At 43.9% G+C, this 13945-nt stretch overlaps 1 protein-coding gene across 7 annotated transcripts in view; it reads right to left on the bottom strand.

Annotated features, from left to right (window-relative positions):
- MACROH2A1 (macroH2A.1 histone) overlaps positions 1 to 13945 on the bottom strand; it is a 73499-nt gene that overhangs the window by 30898 nt on the left and 28656 nt on the right. For all 7 annotated transcript variants that reach the window (XM_023617666.2, XM_023617668.2, XM_023617667.2 and 4 more), the window contains exons 3-4: positions 10871 to 10977; positions 10246 to 10443 (exon numbers count right to left, since the gene is read on the bottom strand). In XM_023617666.2, coding sequence (XP_023473434.1) covers positions 10246 to 10443; positions 10871 to 10977 — 305 coding nt within the window. The remainder of the gene's footprint in view (positions 1 to 10245; positions 10444 to 10870; positions 10978 to 13945) is intronic.

The raw sequence follows: 13945 nt of genomic DNA, 5'->3' as shown, positions 1-13945 counted from the left end.
TAGTTTAGGAATACACAACATAAAAAGATATAAAATGTGACATCAAAAACATAAAACTGGGGTGGGGGAGGGAGAGTAAAAATGTAGAGCTTTAGAATGTGTTCAAACTTAAAATAGTTAGAAATATAAGTTGTTATATGTAAGTCTCATGGTAACCACAAAGCAAAAGCCTATAGTAGATACATAAAAGGTAAAGAGAAAGAAATCTAAGCATACAATTACAGAAAATCATCAAATCACAAAGGAAGAGAGTAAGAGAAGAGGAAAGGAACAAAGGAACTACAAAACAGTCAGAAAATAATTTACAAAATGGCAATAAGTGGATACCTATCAATAACTACATTAAATATAAATGGACTAAATTCTCCAATCAAAAGACACAGAGTGACCGAATGGATAAAAACATAAGACCCATCCATATGCTGACTATAAGAGACTTACTTCAGATGTATGAACACATACAGACTGAAACAAAGGGGTGAAAAAGATTTTCCATGAAACGGAAACCAAAAGAAAGCTGATGTAGCTATACTTAAGATAAAATAGATTTTAAAACAAAAACCACAATGACAGACATTGAAGGGCATTACATAATGATAAAGGGGTCAATCCAACAAGAGGATATAACATTTGTAAAATTTATGCACCCAACATAGGAACACATAAATACATAAAGCAAATATTAACAGACCTAAAGTGAGAAACAGACAGCAATACAGTAATAGTAGGGAACTTTAATACCCCACGTACATCAATAGATAGACCATCAGATAAAAAAATCCATAAGAAAACATTGGCCTTAAATGACATGTCAGATGGCCTTAAGAGATATACAGAAAATTCCATCCAAAAGCAGCAGAATACACATTCCTCTCAAGTACACATGGAACATTCTCCAGGATAGAACATATGCTAGGCCCAAAACATGTCTTAATAAATTTAAGAAAACTGAAATCACATCAAGCATCTTCTCCAAACACAATGGTATGAAACTAGAAATCAATTACAAGAAGAAAACTGGAAAATTTACAAGTATGTGGAAATTAAACAACATGCTACTGAACAACCAATGGGCCAAAGAAGAAGTCAAAAAAGAAATTTAAAAAATACCTTGAAACAAATGACAATGGAAATACAATATACCAAAACTTATGAGATTTGTCAAAAGCAGTTCTAAGAGGGAAGTTTATAGCAATAAATGCCTACATCAACCAAGAACTCTCTCAAATAACCTAACTTCACACCTCAAGGAACTATAAAAAGAAGAATGAAGCCCAGATTAATAGAAGGAAGGAAATAAAGATCAGAGCAGAAATAAACGAAATAAAGACTAAAAAGACAATAGAAAAGATCAAAGAAACTAAGAATGGTTCTTTGGAAAGATTGAAAAAATTGACAAATCTTTAGCTAGGCTCACCAAGAAAAAAAGAGAGAGGACTCGAATGAATAAAATCAGAAATGAAAGAGGAGACATTACAACTGATACCACAGAAATACAAACGATCATAAGAGACTACTATGACCAATTATATGCCAAAAAATTGGACAACCTAGAAGAAATGGATAAACTTACAGAAACATATACCTACCAAGACTGAATCATGAAGAAACAGAAAATCTAAACAGACTAATTACTAGTAAAGAGATTGAATCAGTAATCAAAAACCTCCCAACAAAAGTCCAGCACCAGATGGCCTCACTGGTGAATCTACAAAACACTTAAAGAAGAATGAATACCAATCCTTCTCAAACTTTTCCAAAATATAGAAGAGGAGGGAATGCTTCCAAACTCATTTTATGAGGCCAGCATTAGTCTGATACCAAAACCAGACAAAGATACCACAAAAAAAAGAAAATTACAGGCAATATCTCTGATCAACATAGATGCAAAATCCTCAACAATATATTAGCAAACCAAACTCAACAATACTTTGAAAAGATCATACACCACGATCAAGTAGAATTTATTCCACGGGTGCAAGGATGGTTCAACATCTTCAAATTAATCAATGTGATATACCACATTAACAGAATGAAGGATAAAAGTCAAATGTTATTTCAACAGATGCAAAAAAGGCATTTGGCAAAATTCTACATCCATTTATGATAAAAACTCTCAAAAAAGTGGGTATGGGGGAATGTACCTCAACATAACAAAGGCCAGGTATGCTAAGCCCACAGCTAACATCATACTTAACAGTGAAAAGCTGAAAGCTTTTCCTCTAAGATCAGGAACAAGACAAGATGCCCACTGTCACTTTTATTCAACATAGTATTGGCAATCCTAGTCAGAGAAATTAGGCAAGAAAAAGAAATAAAAGGCATCCAATCAGAAAGGAGGAAGTAAAACTGTTACTATTTTGCAGATGACATGATACTATATATAGAAAACCCTAAAGAGTCCACCAAAAAAACTGTTAGAGCTAATAGACAAATTCAGTAAAGTTGTAGGATACAAAATCAGTATAGAAAAATCTGTTGAATTTCTATTCACTAATAACAAACCATGAGAAAGAGAAATCAAGAAAACAATCCCACCTACATCTGCATCAAAAATAATAAAATACCTAGAAATAGATTTAACTCAGGAGATAAAAGACCTGTACACTGAAAACTATAAGACATTAGTGAAAGAAGTTGAAGAAGACACAAATAAATGGAAAGATATTCCATGCTCACAGATTAGAAGAATCAACATCGTTAAAATGTCCATACTACCAAAAGCTATTTACAGATTCAATGCAATCCCTATCAAAATTCCAATGGCATTTTTCACAGAAATAGAACAAACAATCCTAAAATTTGTATGGAACAACAAAAGACTCCAAATAGACAAACTAATCTTGAGAAAGAACTAAGCTGGAGGCATCATGCTCTCTGACTTCAAATTATAGTACAAAGCTACAGTAATCAAAACAGTATGGTATTGGCATAAAACAGACATATAGACCAATGGAACAGAATAGAGAACCCAGAAATAAGCTCACACATATACAATCAATCAATTTACCACAAAGGAGCCAAGAATATACAATGGGGAAAGGACAGTCTCTTCAACAAATGGCGTTGGGAAAACTGGACAGTCACATGCAAAAGAATGAAACTGGACTATCTTCTACCATACACAAAAACTAACCCAAAATGGATTGAAGACATGAACGTAAGTCCTGAAACCATAAAACTCCTAGCAGAAAACAGATGGTAAGCTCTTTGATATCAGTCTTGGCGATGATTTTTTTGGATTTGACACCAAAGCAAAGGCAACAAAAGCAAAAATAAATAAGTCGGACTACACTAAACTAAAAAACTTCTGCACAGCAAAGGAAACCATCAACAAAAAGAAAAGGAAATGTACTGAACAGGAGAAAATATTTGAGAATTATGTATCTGATAAGGTGTTAATATCCAAAATATATAAAGAACTCATACAACTCAACAGCAAAAAGACAATCTGATTGAAAAATGGGCAGAGAATCTCAACAGGCATTTTTCCAAAGACGACATACAAATGGCCAACAGGTACATGAAAAGGTGCTCAACATCATTAATCATCAGGGAGATGCAAATCAAAACCACAATGAGGTATCACCTCACACCTGTTAGAATGACTATTATCAAAAAGACAAGAAATAACAAGCATTGTTGAGGATGTGGAGAAAAGGGAATCCTGGTGCACTGTTGATGGGAAGGTCAATTGGTGCAGCCACTATGAAAACAGTATGGAGGCTCCTCAAAAAATTAAAAATAGGGGCTGGCCCTGTGGACGAGTGGCTGAGTTCACGTGCTCTGCTTTGGCCCAGGGTTTGGATCCTGGGCGAGGACACAGCGCCACTCATTAGGCCATGTTGAGGCAGCATCCCACATGCCACAACTAGAAGGACCCATAACTAAAAAAAAAATATATACAACTATGTACTGGGGGGATTTGGGGAGAAAAAAGCAGGGAAAAAAATTAAAAGTAGAACTACCACATGATCTAGCAATTCCACTTCTGGATATTTATCATAAGAAAATGAAAACATTAACCCAAAAAGATGTTTGTACCCCCATGTTCACTGCAGGATTATTTACAATAGCCAACATATGGAAACAATCTAAGTGTCCATCGATGGATGAATGGATAAAGAAAACATAATATTTATAATATATATAATGGAATATTATTTGGCCATAAAAAGGAAGCAAATCCTGCCATTTGCAACAACATGGATGGACCTTGAGGGCATTATGCTAAAGGAAATAAGTCAGACAGAGAAAGATAAATACTGTATGATCTCACTTATATGTGGAATCTTAAAAAAACATGAAAAACCAAACTCATATTAAAAAGAAATCAGACTTGTGGTTGCCAGAGGCAGAGGAGCTGGGGAAGAGGAACTGGAGGAAGCTGGTCAAAAGGCACAAACTTCCAGTTATGAGATAAATAAGGACGAGGGATGTAATGTACAACATGACAATAGAGTTAACACCACTGTACGGTATATAGGAAAGTTGTTAAGAGAGAAGATCCTAAGAGCTCTTGTAACAAGGAAAAAACTTTTTTCTTTCTTTTTTTGTATGTATATGAGATGATGGATGTTAACTAAACTTATCGTGATAATTATTTCACAATATATGTAAGTCAAATCATTACGCCATATAACAAATGTATACAGTACTGTATGTCAATTATATCAACAAAATTGAAAAAAAGAATGTTGTAGAGGGTGAGAGGTGGAAATTCTAAGCAGAATATATATTGTGAATGCACAAGTAAATTTAATGAGAGGCCAGAATGTGACATTAAAAAAATTTGGGGGGCTGGCCCGATGGCACAGCAGTTAAGTTTGCACATTCCGCTTTGGTGGCCCAGGGTTCGCCAGTTTGGATCCCGGGTGTGGACATGGCACTGCTTGTCAAGCCATGCTGTGGCCGGCGTCCCACATATAAAGTAGAGGAAGATAGGCACAGGTGTTAGCTCAGGGCCAGTCTTCCTCAGCAAAAAGAGGATTGGTGGCAGATGTTAGTTCAGGGCTAATCTTCCTCAAAAAAAAAATTTTTTTTAAGCTATTGCCCCACTCACCCTGCAGTGGGCGGTTTTACAGCCCTCTACCATCAGAACAGAGCAGCTTCTGCCAAGGGAAGTGGTCCATAGTCAGAGGACATACAAGTGACACTATGCTGAACTCTGAAGTTCTGTATTTGTTTCCTGGTTCAGAACTAGCTGCGTAACCTTGGGCAAATTGCTCACCTTCCCTAAGCCTTAGATTCCTCACTGGGGAAAAGGAGACTAAGGTGAGAGACTCCTGATTAAACGAGCAGCTGAGAGAAAGTGGTTAAACCTTGTGTAAGACAAGCCATTCCTTCTCCATCTTCTCCAGTCCATCTACTGTGCAGATAATGCCTTCCTGTTCTCCCAAGGTTCCCAGCCCATGACAGCGGTGCTTTAGGTCCGCACAGGTGTCTTATGAGATGTCACTACATTCAAGTCACAATAACTGCGCCCTAAATTTTTCATAAAGCTTGTAGTCTGGGATTATTTCCATCCCTAACTTTTCGGTATTAAAATGCCCTTTCTTTTATGAAATAGTGATAGTAGGTGGTAGATTCTTTTCATATCCTGGCTTGGGGAAGAAAAGCTAGCAAGCAGTAGTCTTTGTCAATCCCCAACATAATTGACTTTATAAAATTTTATATTGTTCTACAAATCCAAAAGCTCTCATGTATTGTACACACACCCAGCTTTGCTCTGAGCAGCTGAAAACCTGTAAGGTCAGAGTCAGTGGGAGACATATTTAAGAATCTGTAGAACTGAGTGTCCAATAAGACTTATGTGAAATCATCAACCTAAGATTATCTCTGCCTAGTCTCTTTCACTCTGATGTTTGAACTGCTGTAAATTTCATTAAAAAGCCAGCAAAATTTTGCAAGGATGGCAGCTTCTCAAAAGAACCAATCCCTTTCTTTGGCATCCCTTACCAGAACATTAATCACTCAATTTGCAGTTTAAATATTTATTCTCAAAAAAGAACAAGGCACTCTACCAAAATCATCTTGGGCTTCCTTCCAGGCAGTGAGGAGCAAGCATATCTTCATGATCCAGGATGGTGGCTTTCCTATAGGAGTGGAGTTCAGTTGGGGTGGTGTTGCGGGTTTATGTTTGAAAAATCCTAGGTGAGATAATTTTTTATCCACATTTTTGGCAAAAACTATCTTCCTGGAGATCCCCTAACGATTATCCTATGACTCTTAATAAACCTTCTGACAAGGGGTCATAACCTGGGGGATTTAGGCATAAATAGTTTCCTTTGAATCTTCGCTATTTTACACATTTGAAAAACCTTATCTTGAGAAGCATCCCCTGGCTTCTTCAACTGCCAAAGGCATGCATGTTAGGGACCCCACATACAAGTCCTAGTAAGTTCTCTCTGGGAGGAGCCAGGCATGCTCCCACCTCAGGGTCCACTTGCTCTCCCTCTGCCAGGAGCTCTCTTCTCCCAGGCACTTGAATGCCCAGACACCTTACCCCTCAGGTCTCTATTCAAGTGTCACTGACCACTCATGTAAAATAACACTGCCAATGCCACCGCTCTGCTTTATTCTGTCACAACACTTACTCCCCCCACCTTCTATGATGACTCTCCTCCCCTCACCTGACCAAAGCTCCCTGAGCATGGAGGAAGGACAGGCACCCTTGGTTCACTGAGGGTAGTGGTACCCTCACTACCAAGAACAGTAACGAGCACAAGTAGACTCAATAAATATTAATCAAATGAATTCATCTTCTTTAAACAACTTCGTCTTAGATGTTAAAAGAATGAGGCAACTTCTGAAATTTCTTAATGAGATAAAATGCTCTGTATGTGAGCAATAGGTACCAAAGTTGAAAATACACTATCTACCTCAGCAGGTGCACCTCGAGGACTTTATCCTGCAGATACACTCGCACAAGAGCACAGAGACGCCCATACAACGACGGTCACTGGGGGCCTGTTTGTGAGAGTGAATGCTGGGAGCAATCGGAAGTCCACTCATAGAGAACTGGCTACGGTGGTTTTTTGCATACCACGTAAGTGACTGGAGTCACACCATGAAATCCTAAAGCAGCTCTCCACGCAGAGATATGGGAAAACTGCCAAGGTGGTAACAGCAGCAGCTAACATTCGTGCCACCGTTATAAGCACTTTACATGAATTCTCTTTCAAACCTCCCAACCACTTCGTGTTATATCTCCATTTTACAGATGAGGAAACTGAGATACCAGAGAAGTTAAGCAACTTCCCAAGGTCACAAAGCCAGGAAATGGCAGAACTGGAATACAGAGCCAGGTGAGCTGGCACCCTTAACCACTATGCAACACTGCCAAACAGTGGGTAACATTTTATATATATACATTTTAAAGGCAGGTAGGATGGTCAAGGCTTTACATATCTATCTGCTTTTACGTGCACAGACTTTCTGAAAGGATACATAAAAACTCACTAGAGAGACTGCTCTGGGGAGAAGTGGGGGGACTGTGGCGGGAGTAAGGTTTACTCTTTCTACTGTTCAAACTCACATGTATCACCTAGTCAAAAACACATTATGCAAATATTCACCGAGTCATTGAACTGAAAGGCTGGTGTGGACTCCATCATTGTCTGAGGGGGGCGGTAAACTGAGGCACAGACTTGCCTGAGGCCACCCAGGTAGGAAGGAGGAGCCCTAAGGTACTGCCAGGGCCCCAGACTCACAGCCCCCCGGGGTTTTGTTGCCTTCTCTAACCGTCTCCACTATAGCTGACTCAGCTGTCGCAACTGGAGACTTTCAAAACCTTCCAATTACATAGAATTGGGGGAAAAATTATGATTTGGAATTCAAGTGTTGACACTTGAAAAATACCAACTCCCTTTCACTACAAGTGCTTTAGCATGTTTCTCTGCGTGTCTCTGGAAAGGTTATTTTCAGAACATTCCACTTAAACCTGGAGATGCAGGGCTCTCCGCTGTTTCTGGGAGCTGACACCACAATTTACATTAAACAAATGTTTTGAAAATTAGCTGTTCACGGTTCCAATTTCAGCTTCCCCCAGGGTTTAATGTTAGCCAAATACTGGTACAGTAAGCAGACAATGTGTTTTATTGTGTGGAAGAAAAACAGACCACCATAACAGACTTCCTGCTTTTGTAATCAAGGGAAAAGTCGAGTGTTCGAGTGATTATTGGCATATGGTTATTAGAAACACTGAGTTCCAAATATAGCTACTAGGAGCTAAACACACACACACGCCCACCTTTGTATTTCAAGTCCAAAAAGAAAGAAAAAGCATTCTTAGTGTTTGGTAAATTGGGAAGCTCAGAAAGTCATGGGGCAAAAGCCACTAGGAGAAGAACAGGGGTGACGGGGAGCAGGGTTCAGCCCAGGGTTGCTGCAGGGGCTGCTCAAACACCAGCCAGCAGTGGGCCTGCATGAACGAGGGCCAGGGCTCTGGCCACAGCTGGAAGGAGGCTCAGCTGAGCGTCGCGGTTCTGCCCCGGCTGGCTCCCAGCGCCGAGCACCGAGGGCCCCGCTCTCTGGGCAGCCAGCTCCCTGGGGCCCATTACCAGAAGATGAAGGATTTGGCATCTTCATCTTCTCTTTTAACATATAAAAAGGGCTGCACAGTCACTTTTCCCCTGTCTTCCCTGTTCTGCTCCTCCCCTCGACTGTAAATGTTGAAAGGGGAAAAAGAAACAGTTCAATCTGCTAATTTTATAGTTAGCAGAATGAGTAACGGAGCATTCTGTGAAATCCCAGCCTGGCCCCGAGCCTCCTCCAGGACTTGTGAGCTAGGTGGAGTGCAAGCTTCTGGAAATAACTTACAGGACACTCTTCAATATCGGGTTTCTCTCTCAGAGAGCTGGGAGTGATTCTGAGCCGGGTGGGGTGGGGTGGCGTGGGGTGGGGTGGCGTGGTGGCCTGTCGGCAAGAGGAGTTTAGATTTTGTTGTTTTCAAGGAAGCGTTTGTCTACACCCAGAACAAAAAATACAGCCTCTTCTACCTCACCTAAAGGCGGCCTGCAAACAGCATGGATGGGAGGTTAGAGGTCACCCTTGGGGTGAATACTTGTCTGTCCGAGGCACAGATCAGCAGTGGGCTGCTCTTTGGACCGGCTCAGAGGAGGGGACACGCTGGGAGGGCGGCAGGAGCCTATGTTCAGTGCTCCTGGACTCCATCCGGGAAGGTGTCCTCACCGCTCACTCTGGTAAGAGGGTTTGGGCTCTGGTAGGAAGAACATCCTGAAATTGCATCATTAAACGCCACAAGGAGTTCCGAGAAGTTAATACTGAGGGTCTTACAAAATAGGGAGGTCACCTTCTTTCTGCCAGAGGTAATTTCCTCTAGTCTGGCTGGAGGCGAGAAGGACGACTCCTGAGGGGGCGCCTCGAGGCAGGGCTGGGCAGCCTCAAGGTTCCACTGTATTAAAGCCAGAGCTTTAACTGCACTGTCCTTAGTTTGCTGGTCCTGGAGGCTGTGACAACAGCTGAGAGGCAGGGCCCAGCAAAGGAGGAACACAGACATCTGTTCCAGTTGCCTTGGAGCCTCCTGTCGATGCTCAGACAGGTGTGTACAACCACCCCAGGCCTGGACCTCGCAAGGGCGGGCTGCTGCTCCCCCGCACTACGAGGACCACGGCTCCGGATTAGTTGGCTTGCCCCATGCGAGAAGATGCTGGGTCACACTAATGAGAGGGTTTGGCTCACTACAAAAACAGCAGCACCTAGGACCTAGCCTCAGTCCAAGCTGGGTCTGGCAGGAAGTACCTGAGGAATGCATCTGTTTTCCTCCTTAATAAGGCAATCATTCTTAAAAGCAAACTGTCTGAACCGTCCCTGCTGGAACATGCTCGGAGGAGGACATGCAGCCCTGGCAACCCAATGACAGTTCTGAGCTTCAGAGGCAAGCGGACAGCTGGCACCTCAGGCAGGACTCGATGGTCACTGTCCCTAGCACAGGGAAACTCCTGCATGCACAGATCCCCTGCCACAGGCGTGGGCATCTCCCTGGAAGGCCAGGCACGGGGGGAGCCTCCCCACATTCCCCTTGCCCGCAGGAATCCAGTCCCCCGATTGTGTCTAGACTCTGGCCACTCGAGCTAGACTAGCCCCTTCGTAACCAGCTCCCATCCGCTCCTCCCCCGGCTTCCCTGCACCACCAGTGGGATGAGCCCTCAGCAGGAAGGGGACCCCTCCTCACCCCACCTACCTGTACCCCCCGCCCCACTCCACATGCCCCAAATCACATACCTTGGATTTCCGGGCCCCTTTCTTGCCTCCTGCTTTCTTAGACACGGGCTTCTTCTGCGATGGAGACTTGGCCTTTTTGGCTGGGGGTGGCATGATGATAGCTTCCAACTTCCCTTTAGATCCTCGTTTCTTCGCTAGCAGCTCCGGGTGGATATTTGGTAGCACCCCCCCACTGGCTATGGTGACTCCTTTTAGCAGCTTGCAGGAAAATCAAAGTAGCACATAGTGAGGAAGACCACCCTGTTCTGACCTTCCGAAAGTCAGCCCTGCCAACCCATGCTCCTGCTTTTCGTTGGTGGGGCTCCTTCCTGCGTGGCATCTACAAGGATGCTGATGGGACCCAGCCTCACTACACAAGGAGCAAGTCCTCGGAGTCCCTCACTTGGGTGGAATTTTGATAATATCTTTCCTCCAGGGAGAGACAAATCCCTTGTTTCATTCACCACCTCCCCCTTAAAGCCTTGAGGAAAAACTGCCAGGGGCAGGGAAGCTGCCAATAGTCCAAAATGCAGTCCATACCTTTGATAGCCAGCCATCACCAACCTCCCTCTGGACAGACAGCTGGACAGCTCTGCCTGTCTGCTCAAGTGTCTTGGGTCTGGGGAGGCGTAGGAGAGCCCCATACCTGATTTAGCTCTTCGTCATTGGCCACGGCCAGCAGGATGTGCCGGGGCGTGACCCGTCCCTTCTTGTTGTCTCTCGCCGCGTTGCCAGCCAGCTCCAGAATCTCCGCTGTGGGGAGCAGAGAGGAAGAGCATATGGTCATGTGACAGCATCAGAGGACCGTGCGCGTCCTCCAGTCTGCCTGGTCCCCTGTTCACAGTGCTGGGAATGGGTGCAGACAGTGGCTTCAGGAAGCAGCTACCCTGAACGACCAAGCTGCAGGTGGTCTGCCTGGCAACGCTTTGAGCCAAGTCAGAAGTGTTGACTGGAAAAGCTGAATGGGACAAGGAGGCCTCCCGGTCCAGTCCTTTGTTTTGGAGATGAAGACACTGAAGCTTAGAGAGGAGACGGGACCTGAAGCTCCCTCAGTAAGAAGCGGTAGAGCTGAGATTTGAGCCCATTTCCCAGAGTGTGGCTGCCTGCAGTTGGCACTTCACACGTCACCAGGACCAACCCTGTGGAGCCAGCAGCGTGTCCCCCCACAGTGAACTGTGCACCTTGAACAACAGGTCATGCATGGGTTTATAGGACTTCAGGGGAGGTGGCACATTACGGGTGCTTCGTAAATCTCTGTTGAGCAATGTTGGGATCAATGTCTGCACATTTGGATTCAAAACTAGAAGGATATGACTTCACAAAGTCAATGTCATAAAAACAAACAAAAAAGAGAAGGAGTGTAGTAGATTAAAAGAAGCCAAAGAGACATAACAGCCAAATACAATGTGTCAATCCTCGATGGAATCCTGATTATATTAAAAAAGCTAGGAAAGTCATACCAGAAACAACTGAGGAGATTTGACTGTAGACTGGAGATCAGACACGAGGGAATTATTAATTGTCTTGGGCGTGTAATGACATTACACTCTATAGGGAACATCTAGATACATGCTGAAGTACTTAGGGGTGAAGTGTCCTGACGTCTGCAATTCACTTTCGGATACTTCTGAGAAAGTCTACAGAGTAAAGCAAATATAGTGAAATGTCAATAGGTGCTAAATCTAGTGTATGATGGAAGAGTGTTCCTCTTTCAGCATTCAGTATGTTTGACATTTTTCAAAATAAAACATAAAAACTAGAAGGCTATGAGCCCATTCCACAGTTGGTGCTAAGTTACAGTGTATTTACCTTCCTTTGGGGCAGGCTCTCACTGGACAAGAAAACAGATCTTCCACAGCACTGAAGATGGGGGAAGTTAGGAAGTGCCCTTTGGCAAGAGGTTTTTTCCTCCTGGTGGCACAGTTCTCTTCGTAACTGTCAACCTCCTCACCGGCACCTCATTTGCTTAACGAGAAACAAGATTGTCCCAAAATGTGTCTTCCACCCTCACTTGTACAATTCTGCCCATGCTACGGCCCTGCCTGTGATGTCCTTCTAGCCCACCCTTCTGGGCCCAACTCAAGTCTGACCTCTTCTTGGGACTAAAGAATTTCTAATATTCCAGGTTGTCAACAGTAGATGTCTCCATCCACGTCAAAACTCCGAATCATTATAAAATAACTAGGGAATAAATTCTAGCTATATGAAAATCATGTATTTAAAATTTATAATATTAGATGGTATACATCATTAAGAGGTACTAACAGCTGAACCCAATGCAAAAAGTGCTCCGTGTGAGAACCTGGAACATAACTTGGCGACTCACGTCAACCCTCACATTGGCAGGAGGGAAAGATCAGTGGTGCCCGGAACAGCAGCTTCCCCTAAATCCAAGGCAGGAATTCATTTACTCAATAATCACTGCACTGATGATACACGGGGACCAGAGGCACCTGCTTGATGCTCCCAGGCTACAGAGTCCCTCACCTTGAATTTCACATGGAGAGTCACTAGACTGAGGCCCAGAGGAGGAAAGGGAGATGATCAGAACATTTCCCACACTCCCCATTAGTCTCAAGAGTACTGTTCCCCATATGGCCGAGTAAGGGTCGGGGAGATGGCCCACCTAGCACTTTCAATGAAGCTTCCCCATAAGTGATCATGGCAGTGAGTCCCAACACCCAGCGGAGATGGACCTATCTTGGCCAAGCAGAAAAAGGTGCTCGGGATGCCCAAGTTACTATAGGCCCCTGGTGCCATGAATGCAGAAAGGTTTGCCTGGCCAGCCCAGCTTGGCCTTCATTCTCCTCTGTTCATGGAGGAGGCAGCACATATGCAATGCTACCATCCTGCCCACGGCCTGTGAAGAAGCTGAAGTAGGAGTCGGTCCCAATATGAGCACAGACACTGGGAATAAGGGCACAAGAAGGAGAGCCAGCCACAGCTTTGCTAGTCTGCAGCCCATGTGGCAGGAAGGCCAGAGGGAGGCAGCTGGCACCATGGAGCTGTAGCCCACTTGGCTGGCTTCCTGGCCTCCGCCCCGCCCCCCTCCTTTTCTGCCTTCCCCCACTTTCTGAGGCCACAGGGAAACACGGAGCCATCAGTATCTGCAGAGCCAGAATATACAGAAGGAGGCTGGTGGATTATAACCTTTTCCTCATAATGTACTAAGATGCTTTACCCGGCCCTCATCAGAAAGAGAGAGCCCCACAGTGGTGCTCTAAGCCCAGCCCTTTGGCAAGAAGATCGTTTGCAATTACAGTTTCTCAGGAAAGAAGAGGTGGCCTGTTTCCTCTTCCTGCCAGATTGGTGGTGGAAGGCTCTCGCCATGAGAAGGCACGGTGGCCGTTGGCGGGGGGGAGGGAGGGCAGGAGAGGAGGGATGTGGTCATTCTATTTTCGGCAGTGCTGCTTTAACTTTTTTTGTACAGGGAAGATGGTGATGATGGATGCAAAGACCTGGAGGGAGGGGAGGGGGTCACCAGAACTCTGAGTGTGTTTGGGCCCCTGATTTGGGTGGGGGACAGGCAGCATGTAACACAAGGGAAAAAAGCAATGGAGTGACCTGTACGTAGCACTCATGGCTGAGAGATCTGAAGATCAATTCTCCAGGAATTCCTGACTTCCACAAGCTTTTTTTTTTTCCCCTGCTCTCTCACTTTGTGGCTGAAACTTCCAACAGCCTGAGTTTCTCCACTTGGGAAATCTCAAGGACTGTGCTC

This window comes from Equus caballus, chromosome 14 (genome assembly GCF_041296265.1).
Source record: "Equus caballus isolate H_3958 breed thoroughbred chromosome 14, TB-T2T, whole genome shotgun sequence".
In the NCBI taxonomy this organism is placed as follows: domain Eukaryota; kingdom Metazoa; phylum Chordata; class Mammalia; order Perissodactyla; family Equidae; genus Equus; species Equus caballus.
Note: the sequence above shows the minus strand (reverse complement) of the source record. Positions and strands in the feature narration are given on the sequence as shown.